This window comes from Phasianus colchicus, chromosome Z (genome assembly GCF_987193195.1).
Source record: "Phasianus colchicus chromosome Z, bPhaCol1.hap1.1, whole genome shotgun sequence".
Taxonomy (NCBI): Eukaryota; Metazoa; Chordata; class Aves; order Galliformes; family Phasianidae; genus Phasianus; species Phasianus colchicus.
Genome location: NC_143476.1, coordinates 78,145,656 through 78,160,833, shown reverse-complemented (window position 1 = coordinate 78,160,833; position 15,178 = coordinate 78,145,656). Strand labels below are relative to the sequence as shown.

General features: G+C 36.7%; 1 protein-coding gene across 5 annotated transcripts in view; it reads left to right on the top strand.

Moving 5' to 3' along the window:
• NNT (nicotinamide nucleotide transhydrogenase) overlaps positions 1–14,908 on the top strand; it is a 43,290-nt gene extending 28,382 nt beyond the window's left edge. For all 5 annotated transcript variants that reach the window (XM_031609122.2, XM_031609124.2, XM_031609125.2 and 2 more), the window contains 5 exons: positions 2,981–3,140; positions 3,887–3,968; positions 11,578–11,696; positions 11,868–11,983; positions 12,762–14,908. In XM_031609122.2, coding sequence (XP_031464982.1) covers positions 2,981–3,140; positions 3,887–3,968; positions 11,578–11,696; positions 11,868–11,983; positions 12,762–12,911 — 627 coding nt within the window. In that variant the 3' untranslated portion in view covers positions 12,912–14,908. The remainder of the gene's footprint in view (positions 1–2,980; positions 3,141–3,886; positions 3,969–11,577; positions 11,697–11,867; positions 11,984–12,761) is intronic.
• Positions 14,909–15,178: the final 270 nt, after the last annotated feature.

Here is a 15,178-nt window from a genome sequence, read left to right as displayed (position 1 = left end):
CACAGGGCTTTTTTTGCTGGTAGTTCTGTTAACTGTGAATAACTGCAGTGTTGAAGTCTACCCTTTATTATTATATGTGTGTGATCTGTGGTGGTAAAGAATGTGAATGAGGCTATTGAAGACTTAAAATGCTGTTCCTGTGCTGAGTAGGTCTTTGCTGCTTTGGTTAATTGTTGCTTAATGAGGTCTTGGCTCACTTTGAAGCATTCTGTGGTTCAGAGCCAAGCAAGGGTGCATTGATTTCATGCGTGCTTTGTGTGATTTCTCAGACCTCTAATAATATTTGAACTTTTTTTTACATTGGACTGGCACTGCTATGGTGCTATGGCCTTTTAGTTTTGAAAGTGCTTTTGTTCTTTTTAGTTTGGTGTGCAACATCTGAAAAGCGGATTCTTCTGCCTGAACAGTCTTACCAGTTAAAACTGCTGTAGTACACTAGTCTGTTTTCCTCTTAAAGGTTTAATACTGTGGTACGCATCAAAGGCATCAAAGTTGTTCCAAAGGACATTAACTGCTGCCAACTGCAGCCAATACAAAATGCTGATTTCACAAAGCCTGTGTTTGGGCCCTGTTGTGCATCATTCTTGCAGTAATTGGAACAGTGATAATGTGTAAGAGTACACAGAAGCTCTTCTAGCGTCTTTCTTGTGCTTATTTGCTGGATGCTGCGTTTCAAAGAATGGAACATTTCTCAGGCTATTGCAAAAATCTGTGGGGTTGCATGATTTTGTCTGTCAGTGGAAGCATACTTTTGTGTGAGGTTTTTCCTCTTATTTGTATGTGCGCCTCCCTAGATCCGTTCTTAAATTTTGCTGTGGTTTATGAGCTAGTGCAGCAAGTGTATGACACACATGTTTAATTAAAGAAGCAATTTATGCCTCTTCCATTCTTGCGTCTAAACTATTGTTTACTGTAGTTACAAGTTCTGCCTACTTCCAGATATATCTTTGGGACCGCATTCACAAAGAGGCATGCCAGTGAAAGCTTGTAGCCAGTGTCTTTTCCGGCTGTGTATCTTCAGAGATGAATTTTCCGGATGTATTCTCTTAAAGCTGCTAGTTTAAGATCTCTTGTTCCCCCCTTGGTGCTCTCTGAGTAAGTTTAATGGCCCTTCAGTTCATTAAAATTTGTTTTGAGTTAGCATTTGGTTAGTTTTGTGTGGCTACTTAGCTTTGATCTGTTCTGTTGTGATTTCTCTAGGAGCTTTGCTTCTGTACTGCCTGTAAGAGTTATGTGGTTTACATGGAATCCTGTGCTTACATCTTGAATTGCTTAAGAACTTAGAAAAATATCTCAAAAAAAGATGTGGTGTGTGTATATCTGAGAGCTGCTCCGAAAGTAATGCCTCCTGTTTGGTTATGTTGGCCCACAACACTAGAGAGGCAGATGTAAGGGGTACAGCAGTAGAAACTGAACCTTCCCACCAGTGTTTCATTTACATGTTGTTGCTGTGTGACAGATGGCAGCAGAGGGGCAGTCTGACAAAATGACATGGAAGAGCATATAAAGCAAAGGTGTGTCACTGAATTCCTCTACGGAAAAAATGGCATCCATTGACATTCACTGATACTTGCTGAATGTTGACAGAAACCAAGCAGTGGATGCAAGCACAGTGAGGTGGTGGGTGGTGCGTTTCAGTGGTGGTGACAGTGATGTGAAAGAACCCATGCTCCAGGTCACCCTGCACAGCTGTCACATCACTAAAGGAAGAGCGTCTCGATCAACTCCACATAAATAGTGGATTGTGACCAGGGAGCTGTGTTTGGTGCTGGGTATTGGCTTCAGTGCATTGGAAGTGATGGTGGAATGTTTAAAATGTCACGTAAATTGTGCCAAGTGGATCCCATGAATGCTCACACAGGAACAGAAAGAATACTGTATGCAAGTTTGTGAGGACCTATTGAATCAATATGAGAAAGTGACAGTTTCCTGGATGCCATTGTTACTGATGCAATGTGGTGTCCCTGCTATGAGCTGGAGTCAAAACAGCAGTTCACTGTACAATTATGTAAATTCTCCATAGAAGAAAAAGTTCAAGATGCAGCATTTAGCAGGTAAGGGGATGTGTGCTGTCTTCAGGGATAGTGAAGAGGTGGTAATAGATTTTCTGAAATCAACTCTGACAAACCTGAAGGCTCACTCTTTTAGTGTAAGGCCACAGAAGAAGACAGCCTTTGCATGATATTGTTGTCAGGCACAATATGCTCTGAAGATTGTGGAGCGAACTGACAGTCTTGGCTGGACTGTCCTACTACATCCACTGTAGCGTCCAGATTTGATGCCTTCTGACTTCCATCTGTTTGGGCTGGTGAAACATTGCCCACACAGCCTATGTTTTCCTAGCAACAGTGCTAATATAACAGCTGTGAAATTGTAGGTCACCTGCCCTGGTTCAGATTTTTATGAGCATGGCCTGCAGGCTCTTGTTCATCCCTGGTGAAAATACATAGCTATTGCTGGTGACTGTTTTGAAAAATAGTATTTTGTAGCTGAGATTTTTCTTAATGAAATATTGCTATTGTGCTTTTTGTAATGTTTTATTTTCCATGCAAATATATATTGGAGGCATTATTTTTGGAGGAACCTCTCTATATATATGCGTACAAAATTGCTGTCATAAATATATATCCTTTTATATCTATCAACTTCAAGAACAGAAAGAGTCCAGTATTTTCTGAAACATTTTTTTCATGTGTTATTTTGTTTTTTTTTTTTTGCCAACAATGAAGTGTTGATTATCTGTCATTATCTGTGTAGTACTACATGTTAAAAACGGATGTTTGGCTACTTTTGATTTAATTTGGATGCCAATTTTAAGGAGCCTATTCTAAGAAGTTTTAAGATGTCAGCAGGCAAAACCAGCACATAAAGACTGTTGTCAGGGAAGTTTTAATATCTCCAGACATTTCCTTTGTGGATGTGTTCTCTGTTCTGTTTTTGGGTTTCATCTTTAGCTGATCAAAAACCTCTTGTATTTCAGGCTATGAATCGTTCCCTTGCAAATGTGATTCTAGGGGGCTATGGCACCACATCGACAGCGGGTGGAAAGCCTATGGAAATAACTGGAACCCACACAGAAATTAATGTGGACAATGCAATTGAAATGATAAAAGAAGCAAACAGCATTATTATTACTCCAGGTAGGACATTCTTGATTCATACCAGAATGTGTATTGTTAAAACAAATACCTTAAAACAAAACAAAAATTAACTGTTGTCTTAAAAATAAGTATCTATCACTTAAGTTACTGCCAGTATTTTTTATGCTTTGCTTGCTCAATTCTGTATTGCAATTGTTGATAAACCTGAAAACAAACATCTAAATTTAAGTTGTATCCAATAAATACTGGAATTAAAGTAGAAAAATGCCTGAATTCCATGTAACTCCTGCGTAGGCCATAGATTCATATGATTCAGTGGCACTTTTCCTGTTAGTAGTTGTCAGGGATGTCAGGTCAGTAGTAGTTCAAGACATGCTTTCTTCAGTTGAGTGGCCACAGCTATAGTGTTAAATTATATTTTAGCACTGGAATGAGAAGAATGCTAGAAATAAATGCTTCCTTTTCTGTTTGAGCAAGCTTCACTGAAACAACTTATTACATAATGTGGCTGGCCTAGCTGTTGTATTGTTAATGGTCAGTACCCCAAAAAGAAGAGAGATATTGTAGTACTCAGGCTGAAAAATTTCTTGTGAATGTATAAGTATTTTACACATACACACACACACGTATGTATGTGTGTGTGTATGTGTATATATATGTTTTTCATGTACATTATATGTAAAATTTTAATTATGATACCTGTTTTTGTGTGGGAAGTGTACTTACTATAATTTTCTGTCTACACTGAAATTACAAATCAGCTTAAAACTTTGGAATTCTTTCAGGCTATGGTTTGTGTGCAGCAAAAGCTCAGTACCCCATAGCTGATCTAGTGAAGATGTTGAGAGAACAAGGGAAAAATGTTAGGTAAGTACTTTTTCTAGATGAAAACTATTAAGTTTTTTTCATTCCTTCAAAATAATCTGCAAGTATATATGTTGGTTTATTTTTTCTTTCATTCTTAAACTAGTCTCTGAGTGAATTCCCTTAGTCAGAGGAGTTAACTTCCTATTATACTGTTGGGGATTAGCTGAAGGACTGTAGTAGAGATGGTAAGGGATCCTTGGCAGGAAATACAAACCTTTTGCAATATGGAGAAAATGTTTGCTTCAGCCAGTCCCATGTAAAGTGGAAAAGTGTATCTGGTAGCGAGCCGCCTTTGCACCAGGAATGTAGGACTTTATTTCCTGGAATAACTTATTTGCAATTCTTACTACTACAGAGCAGCAATAGTAAATTACATGGATGTAAAAAAAAAAAATCAATTTGTATTGGAATGCTTACGTAGACTCCCTTCTGAGGTTAAAAAAAAAAAATAATAATCCAGTCTATCTTGCCTCTGTTCTCTTGTCTTCTACTGCATTTTTCTATGCTCTGTAATACCTAATGATTCAGTGATTACTGATGAGAAGTGTCATGCAGATGCTCAAAATGTCATGTACCTGTTTTTGGAGTAAGATGCGTTGCAAACAGTCCCCCTGTTAAAAGTAGGTACCTACCCTGTTATGTTCTTCCAGAATCCTCAAGGATCAGTCCAGGTTATCTTACTTTTGCAGCAGAACTTCCAAAGGATGTACTGCTTGATTTCCCTTTACTTTTTCCAAGCATTAGGGCTGCGGTGTCTAATTTCACACACATTTGAGATTTCTACAGTCTAATTTGTTTAGAAGGCAGCCAGTGGAGACAGAAATGTCTGTAAACATCTAACACAGTTATTCTGTAAAGAATCATATTACATTAAAATAGTGATAAAGTGATGCCCCCAAGAGCATTCTCTTCTCCAGGCTAAGGAATCCCATCTTGCTCAGCCTTTTTGTCATAACAGATATCTCAGATCCGTAAGCATCTTAGACTTACGTCTACTGGATTCCCATAAGTTTTTGCTATTGCAAATAAGACTAATTAGTCTTTGATTATTGCATGGAAGGATTTTTGAAGTGCCGTGGATTTATTTATTCTGCTGATGTATGGCTCCAAAAAGTAGAGAGCATTCTTAAGTGATGGTATTGGCTACAAGTTCTTTGCTTCTTCAAATTCTCATGCATCTTAGAGTATTGAAAATACAGGAAAGCATAGCTTTGAAGAGGTATTTGCACATCCATTCATGAAAAGTGAGGGTTCATGCTGATCTGTCTGCTTCTTACAGGGATTACTTTAATTCCTAATGTTTCTAGGTTTAGCAAAAACTGTGTGTCCAAACTGCATTAAATTTTTTAAAGACCTGTTAACTGCACAAACAGAACCTAGAAAAACCTTTTTGGCTAGCACAGTGTTGTGTGCTTTTGGCTTTCCTTTCTGAGCTTCTTTGTGGGCTAGCTTTTTTTTTTTTTTTAATTAATCGTGGTGATATAGAAGATTGTTGATTTTTGCCTTCTTATGTTGGCCTTGCAATGGAGAAGCATGAATGAATCCTTGAATTAACCAGCTTATACTTGAAATGAGTCAGTTTCAGGAAGGGATCACTGTAGTGGTTACCTAGTATTTTAATGAAATAAATCTGTATTTACAGTTTGTGGTAATTTAGGCCTTTCATCACTTTGTGGAGCTCCCACGGTGTTCATTGAGTGCAGCTGCCGTCCCTCTGGTTGCAATAGGGTTGAAGTGCCTCGGGACCCCAGTACACTCACCATCCAGATGTAGTGACACTCTCATATATCCGCTGTGGAAAGGTGCCAGCGTGGACATACGATTGTCATCAATTTGCAATGCCCGTACTGTGCCAAGAAAAACTGCATTTGTCATATGGTCTTTTTTTGCATCATGGCTCACAATTGGTCCAGACACACTGTTGTTTTCATTTACTATGCATATGGCTGCAACATACTCGGTGAAGAGTGCAGATTATATAATATGATGCAAACGCTTTTACGATGACTAGGATTTAAATTTAGAAATACAGGAGAGTTTGGAAACCTCAGATGGTTCTAGTCATTACATTGCATGGCTAATATCATCACTTGCTTGAGATGATCTTGCAGTAGATCACATCTTAGATCACATTTTTAATGCATTAATACATAGGGTCACCTTGAAAATCGGTGAGCCTTTCTGTATAGTTTTTCCTTGCTATGGATGGGCAAAACAACAAAACGTTTCATTGGCTAAGTTCATTGGACTTAGAGAGAAAATTCTTGTTCTATAACTAGTTCTGTGTTTCCACTAACTTGCAACTGAGTAAATTGTGGAAAGTCCCACCATAGCGTATTTCTTTGACATGCTATGTGTATAGGTTCCTACTTGTGGAATTCTGTTTTTTTTTTAATATAACATTCTTAATAATTTGTTATTAATATATAAATTATATTCTATAAAAAATTCCTATGTAGACTACTTAATTTTTTTAATGTTACAATACACTTAAAAATTGTATACATTCTAAAAAGCTTAGCTTTTTCCTCAGCATTGCATCCCTAAGAATTTTTCTATAAATGTATTTTAATTTCCTGAATATAGAACTTCTGAAAAGAAATCAAATTCTTAAAATTATGTGTTGTGTGGTCTTTCTAAGACTAATTCATAATTAACATATCTTTTTTTTTAAACTTTAATAGTTGTTGGGAAATGCAGATGGCTTCTTGAACACCCTTTCAGGATAGCTGTTAAAATGCTGTTTTTTCTTTTTTTTTTTTTAACCTTTTTATAAGTAGATGTTTTGCAGGCCTTCAATTTCTGTTTTGTGATGCTAGAGAATCTAATTTTTTTAAACACATGGAAACACTTATGGGTTTCTTATTTAAAAATGTGTCAGGATGGATTTAGTGTTGAATCTGCATTTTTGAATTTTTATAGTTACCTCTGTGGCTGATCTCTAGTCAAATATATATTTTTCCTCAATGGTGCTGTATGTTTCTGAGTAATAAAATGTTGATAAGTACGACTTACACATTTCTATTCATAACATTCAACTGATAAACTAAAATTATTTGATTTCAAGTTGCTGTTCTTTTATTCCTTTGCAAGAAAAACTGGTGGAACTGTAAAGACTGAGCAGTAAAGATGCTGTCTTAAACAGACTTCACATATTGCATAACTCTGGTATACATGAAATAGAAACGGCTTCCACAGTGCTGAATGGCAATTTAAGAACAGTGTGTGCTGACTCAAGTTTCTTAGAAGCAGAAGTAGTCTTATTAGGAAGACACTGGGTAGGTTTTGTGTCAGTTCTCAGTCTGTATCGTAGACATATTAACCAAGCAGGTTCTGAATTATTAATACTGCTGTTGGAGGGACAAACAAAGTCTGTCTAGTACATCTGTTATCACAAGTAATGTATCCGAGTAGCTAGACAGAACCATCAAACCTTGCTGCATGATCTGCTTCTGTAAGGAGCAGCTGTAGCTGCATGCTTCTGTAGGTATATTTTAGGTATGCCAATGGATCAGCTCAGCTTGAAGTCACTTTACTATGTCAGTCTGTGATGCTTTTTGGAGATATGTTCATTATTTCCTACTGTTGTGTTCTTGGCAGTTCTGTTTCACTAAGGGAGATCTGTGCCATGTATTTGGATCTTGCCCTTGCTGTGTTAAACAACTTTCAGCAGTAGTGGCTGAAAATACAAAGCTAGTACTAGCCTTCACTTAAGTATGCTAAATACAGCTTCTGTTTCGCAAACCTGACTCCATCAGAGCCTCTGAGCTTTGTCCATTCTCAAGTACTGTTTCTGCATACATCCTGTAGCTGAGGTATATAAGCCTTACTTGAGCTAGTATATTTTGATGCTAGTAATCTACATAGTTACCTATGATGTGTGATGGGAGAATCATGTTCTGGTACTTAAAACCCCTGCTGCACTGAAGATGGTAACATATGTCAAGATTCAAACTGTGGAATATCTGAATGGTAATGACAGGAATCCTGATTTCATGTAGTTGAAACACTTCTGCATTGGTTTAGGTACATTTGCCCTTTCAGTATTGATTACAATAGTACTATCTGGTTACTTTCACTGTAGAAAATTGTATTTTCATCTTGAGGTTTTTCAGTAATTTGAATGCAGTAGTTTTGATTTGAAATACTTTCTGTGCTAGGAAGGGCTGATATCAGGGATGGTGTGGTGAGCAGGAATAGGGAAGTCATCCTGCCCCTGTACTCGGCATTGGTGAAGCCTCACCTCGAGTACTGTGCTCAGTTTTGGGCACTTCAGTACAGAAAGGACATGGAGGTGCTGGAGCAGGTCCAAAGAAGGGCAACAAGGCTTGTGAAGGGCTTGGAGAATATGCCCTATGAGGAGAGATTGAAGGAACTGGGGCTGTTTAGTCTGGGAAAAAGAAGGCTGAGGGGAGACTTCCAATACCTGAAAGGTGATTGCAGTGAGAACAGGGTTGGTCTCTTCTCACTGGTGACAGGAGGAGGGGAAATGGCCTCAAGTTGTGCCAGGGTAAGTTTAGGTTGTATATCTGAAAACACTTATTTACAGAAAGGGTTGTTAAGCACTGGAATAGACTCCCCAGGGAGGTGGTTGAGTCACCATCCCTGGATGTGCTTAAAAACCGTTTGCATGTGGTGCTCAGGGACATGATTTAGCAGAGGGTTGTTAGTTAGGGAGGGTACCATGGTTAGATTGTGGTTGAACTTGATGTTCTTCAAGGTCTTTCCCAACCTGAGTGATTCTGTGATTCTAAATATGCCATGCTTGTGAGAAGTTTTGGATCTTTATTCTAAAGTAAAAGGAAATATTATAAGAAAAGGTTCAAAGTATGTACTTGTGTTCAATGTGATGTGTTGGTTTTATGAAGCTGAAGACTCTGAAAGAGGCTGAAAAAAGGCTCTGTATCCCTGTTTGGTACCCATACTGCTAGGTGTGAAGGTGATCAATGACATACATGTGTGTGCTAACTTCAGTTTATCTGACAGTGGGAGTGGTAAGTAAACCCCTTAGTCAGGGCTGAGACTGAAAATTCACGGTGAATCTGTACTTCAGTGAGCTACCAGAACAGTGTTTGAAGTCAGACATACAGGATTTTGCATCTTTGTTCTAGGTAGAGTAAATCTAGACTGGAAACTTAATGTCAGATAAACAGAAAGTCAAGAATGTAAGATTTCTTCTTGATGAAAAGAAAAAATAGCTAAGGCAGTTATTGTATCACTGATAATAAAAACAGAACAAAGAAATTCAGTGATTTTTCACTTAACGTTTCTTTTACCGTGCAATGTACCTCTTGTAAAGTCACTCATGTTTTGAATTTTTTAATAAATAAGGTTCATATTTTCGACATCCAAAAGAGCATATGTGACAAAATGTTTTTGCCATAGAGCATGCAGCTTTGAAGAACTGCTGATCCTGTGAGTCAGAATCAAGATATGCAGCTTTTGTTAGATGTTCTGCAACACATTAGGGCTTTTAGCTCTCTTTTCCATCTTTTCCTAAATTCTACTTGTGATGGGACTGGCTAATTTTATTCCTCCATCTGTGTATATCTTATCTTTTGATGTTTATAAAACCCTAAGATAAGGATATATTTCTAATGAATCTTTTTGACATGGTTGCATGTCCAGTTTCAAGAGGTACTGGCAGACTACTGTCATATTTGGTTAGCAGGCCTTCAGAACAGGCTTCTGGGAATAATTTCAATATTTGTCCAAAAAGCATTTGTATGAGTAGCTTTCTCAAACTTTGTGAATACACAGTGTGTGGTTTTAAGCAGGGTCTGTCAGAAGTCTTTAACTGCTGATCGTTCGTGCCATAACTTCCTGAACGAAGATCATTTGTCCCTTTCTGTTTTTTTTCTCTGCCTCTTGCCAGGAATGGTGAAGTCAAAGGTGAAATTCATTCTCTTGGCAGTTTAAATTTTGGCTTTCCAGCCTTTGAAATAAGATTGTATATGTATATAGTACTTAATAGAAACCTCACGGATATTTTGTTTAGTGTATTGCCAAAGCAGTTTTCTTCACAAAGAAGCTCAAATCATTTTATTAGAAACAAAAGAGAATTTTGTTGGAAAATCACTTTTCACTGCCAAAGAAGTGATAGCTTTTTTTTTAAGAGTGTACTTCAAAATAAGAGTTCTACTGTATTGCAAGTGATTGAATTGTTTTAGTGTAGGACTGGCTGCAGTACTACATGTGGCCTATATTACTGAGTGATTGGTGCAAAGCTTTAATTGTGTCTTATCCAGTGTATTTGCTCTCCTTTTTCTGATTCTAGGTATTATCCTTTGCATCAGGATTCAAAATGTTTACCAGCTGAATGGCAGTCTATTCTCTTTCTTTAAATAAAGTGTTCCTTTTAAGCTAGCTGTTATCCTTCTCTTTGACTGCTTAAAATTGAGTGTATGTAGCGTTATGTGGATTTATCATATGTCCTCAATTTTGTTTCTGGATTTTTAATTGTCTCATCTTTGCACTGTGTTGATGTTGTGATGGAGCACTCAGTTATCCTTTTAAGGATATATTTGTACTGTGACTTGTGGACCCTCAGTCATGTATTATCCACCTCAATCACAGTGAAGCTGAAAACAAAAATGTGTGGCAGTCCTTCAGACATGGGAAGCTGATCTATCAGTCTCTTGTATTTTTCTGAAGAATTCGGTCTGTATTATTACATTCCTGACTCTTAGATTTCTGCTCAAAAATGTTTATTCAGAAATGCAACGTTTTACTATACCCAGTGCTTTTGTCTCAGGAGGGCTTACAGTCTTTTAGTCTTGTCATGAAGGGTGTTTATATTGTGGCCTGTTCACTTTGCAGTACGTCCACTTTTCAGTGATGTGAGGGACCTGTGAAGTGCATTAATGTGAGGGTTGGCTTTGCCCCAAACAGGCTTATTCATAAAGAATGAAAGATGTCAGTTGCAAGATTTTAAATGTGTTACCACTTGATAAGTGAATGCAAGTGCTTGCTGTGTGCAGTGTGGCTCAGGATGGTGGCTTAGCTGAAAAAAAATGGTAAAGTAGACCTGTTATTTTAAAAGTAGTTGAAGAAAACCCACCAAGTTTTTTTTTTTTTTTTATATAAGCTACTGCTGGGTGGAAAAATTAAATTGTTATTCCACCCTGCAGCAATGTTTCCTGATATTTATGGCCTCTGGTTCCTTCTGTGCTGTCTCTAGAAATGCGTGTGCTGTTGCTATTGTGGCAGGCTCTCCAAAGCCACTGTTCTTGCAGCTGTGGTGGATTTCTAAGAGAGTCTTATGACAGAAAGATTAAAAATGTTCTCCTAGTCTCTTCACTTTTACTGGAAATTCAGTGTAACTTTTTTCTTTGCCTAGCTGTTGTGTCAGTCATGCTTCTAAGTTTCCTGAAAAGGAGCAACTGCTGTCTAGGTGAAGAGTCAGATCAGTTGGTGTTGTTCCTTTTCCCATCCACTCAGTTCCTTGTTGCACTGGGAGATGAAATGTTTTTAACCATTTCCTTCTATGGATTCACATATGCTTACGCTTTAAGGATTCATTGGCCTTTGAGGTCACAGGTGATAATTTCACTATATAAAACTGAGTGGCCAATCCTCATTAATGGATCTGGGCTAACTTTCCTTTTAGATTTGGCATTCACCCTGTGGCAGGCCGTATGCCTGGACAGTTGAATGTACTCCTAGCAGAAGCTGGTGTTCCCTATGATATTGTTCTGGAAATGGATGAGATTAATGAAGACTTCCCAGGTTAGTATGCAAGCTATAAGTTTCTAATAGATTGCGTTTGTTCTTGCAAATTTTTTATTTGATTTTGTTTTTACATTGTACAAGCTTTCTAAAAACAAAATCTCAGTGAAGTCATACAGCCTCAGTGTTCAACTTTCAGATAATTTCATTTGTTTTTTTTTCTGGCTACAGACACTGACTTGGTCCTTGTAATTGGTGCAAATGATACAGTTAACTCAGCAGCTCAGGAAGATCCAAACTCCATCATAGCTGGAATGCCAGTTCTTGAGGTCTGGAAGTCCAAACAGGTAAGATTTAACCATGTTATATCAGCACCTTCCTACCTATAGATTCATTTAAGAAAAAATTGTTTATAAGAGAAGCTAACGAGATTTTAATACTGTTCTGATTTCTGTATTTTTTTCTGCATTTTTTGTTGGTTTTGTCCAACGAATGTCAGTACTTTGCAATTGTGATGCATTGTTCATGATTTTATAATGGTCAGTGAGTGCTTTAGTGAGACTCTGACTTCAGTCAGAAAGACCAATGAGTGTACTTCTGCTCACAGATGTGGCTGGAATGAATGATATTCTGCTCACATATGCAGCCTTGAAGTGTTTCTGTTAAGTTTACAAGAAATTTGATGGCAACTTTAATACTGAGCTACAAATACATAAATATGAATGGCTGGGTTGAATAGAGAGCTTAGTCTGTTTAGATTGATCTGCCAGTTACTTCACCAATTGTGCCCAGCCTCATTTGACCTCACGTATTCTTGAAAGTACTCATTGTCAGAGACATAGATTAGTCTATGTTTTGTCCATAGCTAAGTGTTGCAATTTGAGACCTTAAGTTGATACAGATTCATTGTTTTTACTGAAGGTGCAGTGATTTACTGATTTGACATTTCATGGCTAAAACTTTCTTAGAACTTTTTTAAAAACTATATATGAATTAATCTAGAGTAGTACTCTGGATAAGTAGCAGAGATCATTTTATCAAGTATATTGGTTTTGTATTTCCTGCATTTGAGGGGAGAGTGGTGGATGTTTTTTGCTATCTCAAACATGATCTCCTTATATGCAGGTCATTGTAATGAAGAGATCTTTGGGAGTTGGATATGCAGCTGTGGACAATCCAATCTTCTACAAACCTAATACTGCCATGTTGTTGGGAGATGCTAAGAAGACTTGTGATGCTCTGCAGGCCAAAGCCAGGGAATCATATCAAAGCTAAATACCAATTTCTGTTCAACTCACAATGATGACTACATTTTTTTTCACAGAAGTCACAGAAAACAAGAATTGGAAGTGTCTCTTACTGTCATAATGCAGCCAATGTTTGCAGAAGACAGCATTGACTCCTAGGAGATATAGTTGAGTGAGAAATGCAGGTCCTTATGAAAAGACGGGTACATCAGCCCATCAGACTAAATCTCCTATGAGACAATGCATTTGAATGAAAACATGCTTTCTAAGGTTAACATTGAGCTTTTGGAAGCAGGAGGTAATTACTTTTTGTTATCCTTAAGTGGTTGTTGGCTTCTTTCTGCTATCTATACTTCTGTCATGGAAATTCACTAAAAATTACTGTGCCAAGATTTATTCTGTTTAATCATTAAAGCTATCCTTTGGCCAGTATGAACAAAAATAGCCATTTATTTCATCAAAATATAAAGTAAAATTACAGCCAGATGTGAACAGATGCAAATAAATGCTTACATTATAGAGATTTAACATAATATTAAGATTGGAATCTCAAATAAAGAGATGAACTGTTCCTTTTGTGGATTGTATGGATGCTGTGAATCAGGAGCATAGGAAAATTATTCATTTCATTTCAGGGACCTACCAAGTGATCTTCAATCCTGACAAGGAAGTATACACCTGCACTGCTTAACTGTTTGCAGCAGCTGTTAGATTCTCCATCTTTTCCAGTTGCTGCCTTTTTAAATCTTATGAGAATACACGGTCCTGTTCTGTACAGCCAAAACACATTGCATATCTAGACTGTTAACAGAATCTGGATTGCAGTGTTTCAGTTTTTATTCACTTAGATATTTAAATGTATTTACTGTTTTAAAATTTAGTAATGCTTCCTTAATCAACATTTTTGTGATGCTGAAAAAGGCACTTTTAAACATATTTAAGATGCTGGAGTTTTAGATTTTTTTTTTTTTTTAATAAGCTATTGTTTGGACAGCACAGAAAAGTACCAAACTTAAAATCCAGTGTTTTGATTATTTGACTTCTCCTTAATCCAATTTAAAGCACTGTTTAAATTCCCACAATAAATTCAGCAAAGAATTAAATTATGACATAGATTGCTGTTTTATTTTTATTATGCTAAGTGTACTTGAGTGGAACTCAAATATTTGCTTAATAAAATGCATTTATCATGTTTGCATAATGATGTAGCAACTGTCCATGGCGACAAAGGCTAAATAGAAATAGTTTTACTTGTGTAGAAAGCATTATTATTTGGGGATAATAACTTATGATCAAGTAAGTCTTGAAATTAGTCCATCTGTACTGACAGAACAAACATCTTTGTATTATGCCATGTATTGAGATTGAGACCTCATATAAAATATAGTATTTCCACGTAGCTACCTCTGTTTTTATGTGAAGATCACTTAAAACACAGACTTTAAACAGGTAATGCAGGAAGAAATGTAACAGTATGTAAAAACTACCCTTTTGCAAATCTTTTTTGTATAATTTGAAAATAAAAATTATCACATAGGCATTAACATGTTGTACACTGCAGGAAAGTACTTGTAATTAAATTATAACTTAAAACATTGCAGCAGCTTTGTTTGAATGTAGAGTGTGATCACTTATTATAATCAACTTTCCTTTAAGGTATGCAAAAAAAAAAGTGAAATGAGAGAAGGGGGGAATAGGAAGAAATGATCACCTCTCTCTTTCAGTTAAGCAAAAAAGGGATTTGAAGGGATTTAGCATCCTAAAACTTTTTTTTTTTTTGTCTTGCTAAACTTCAGGTATCTAACTGTAGTATGCAACATGTCTTTGCTTACAACTATTTAATACAAGACTCAGCTTTTGTATTAAAACAAAAAAGTGGGGAGATGGAAAGAATTCTTTTTTCCTTTGTATTTGAAGACAAAAATGTACAGTTGGATTAGAGGTACCAGTCTGATCATTAAAACTGTGCTTTAACATGGAAAGTCAGGTAGTTGTTGAAGTACTAATAAAAAATCAGTTATTTTTCTCTGTTGACCACTGTTTCATTTCTGTCCCATTGTGTTTCCTGAAGTAGGTGGTCTGAGTCTCTTCCTGAGTGTTGGAAGATAAAAAATGTAGTGTAGTGTGTGTGTGTATGTATGTATGTATATATATATATGCATATATATGTACATATGTGTGTGTGTGTATATATATTTCCCTTTAAATCTGGATGATTCTTAAAATGTTTATATGAGGTATGAATCATATCACTTGACCTTAGAAACTCGTCTTTAACCTATTCTAGTAAATGAG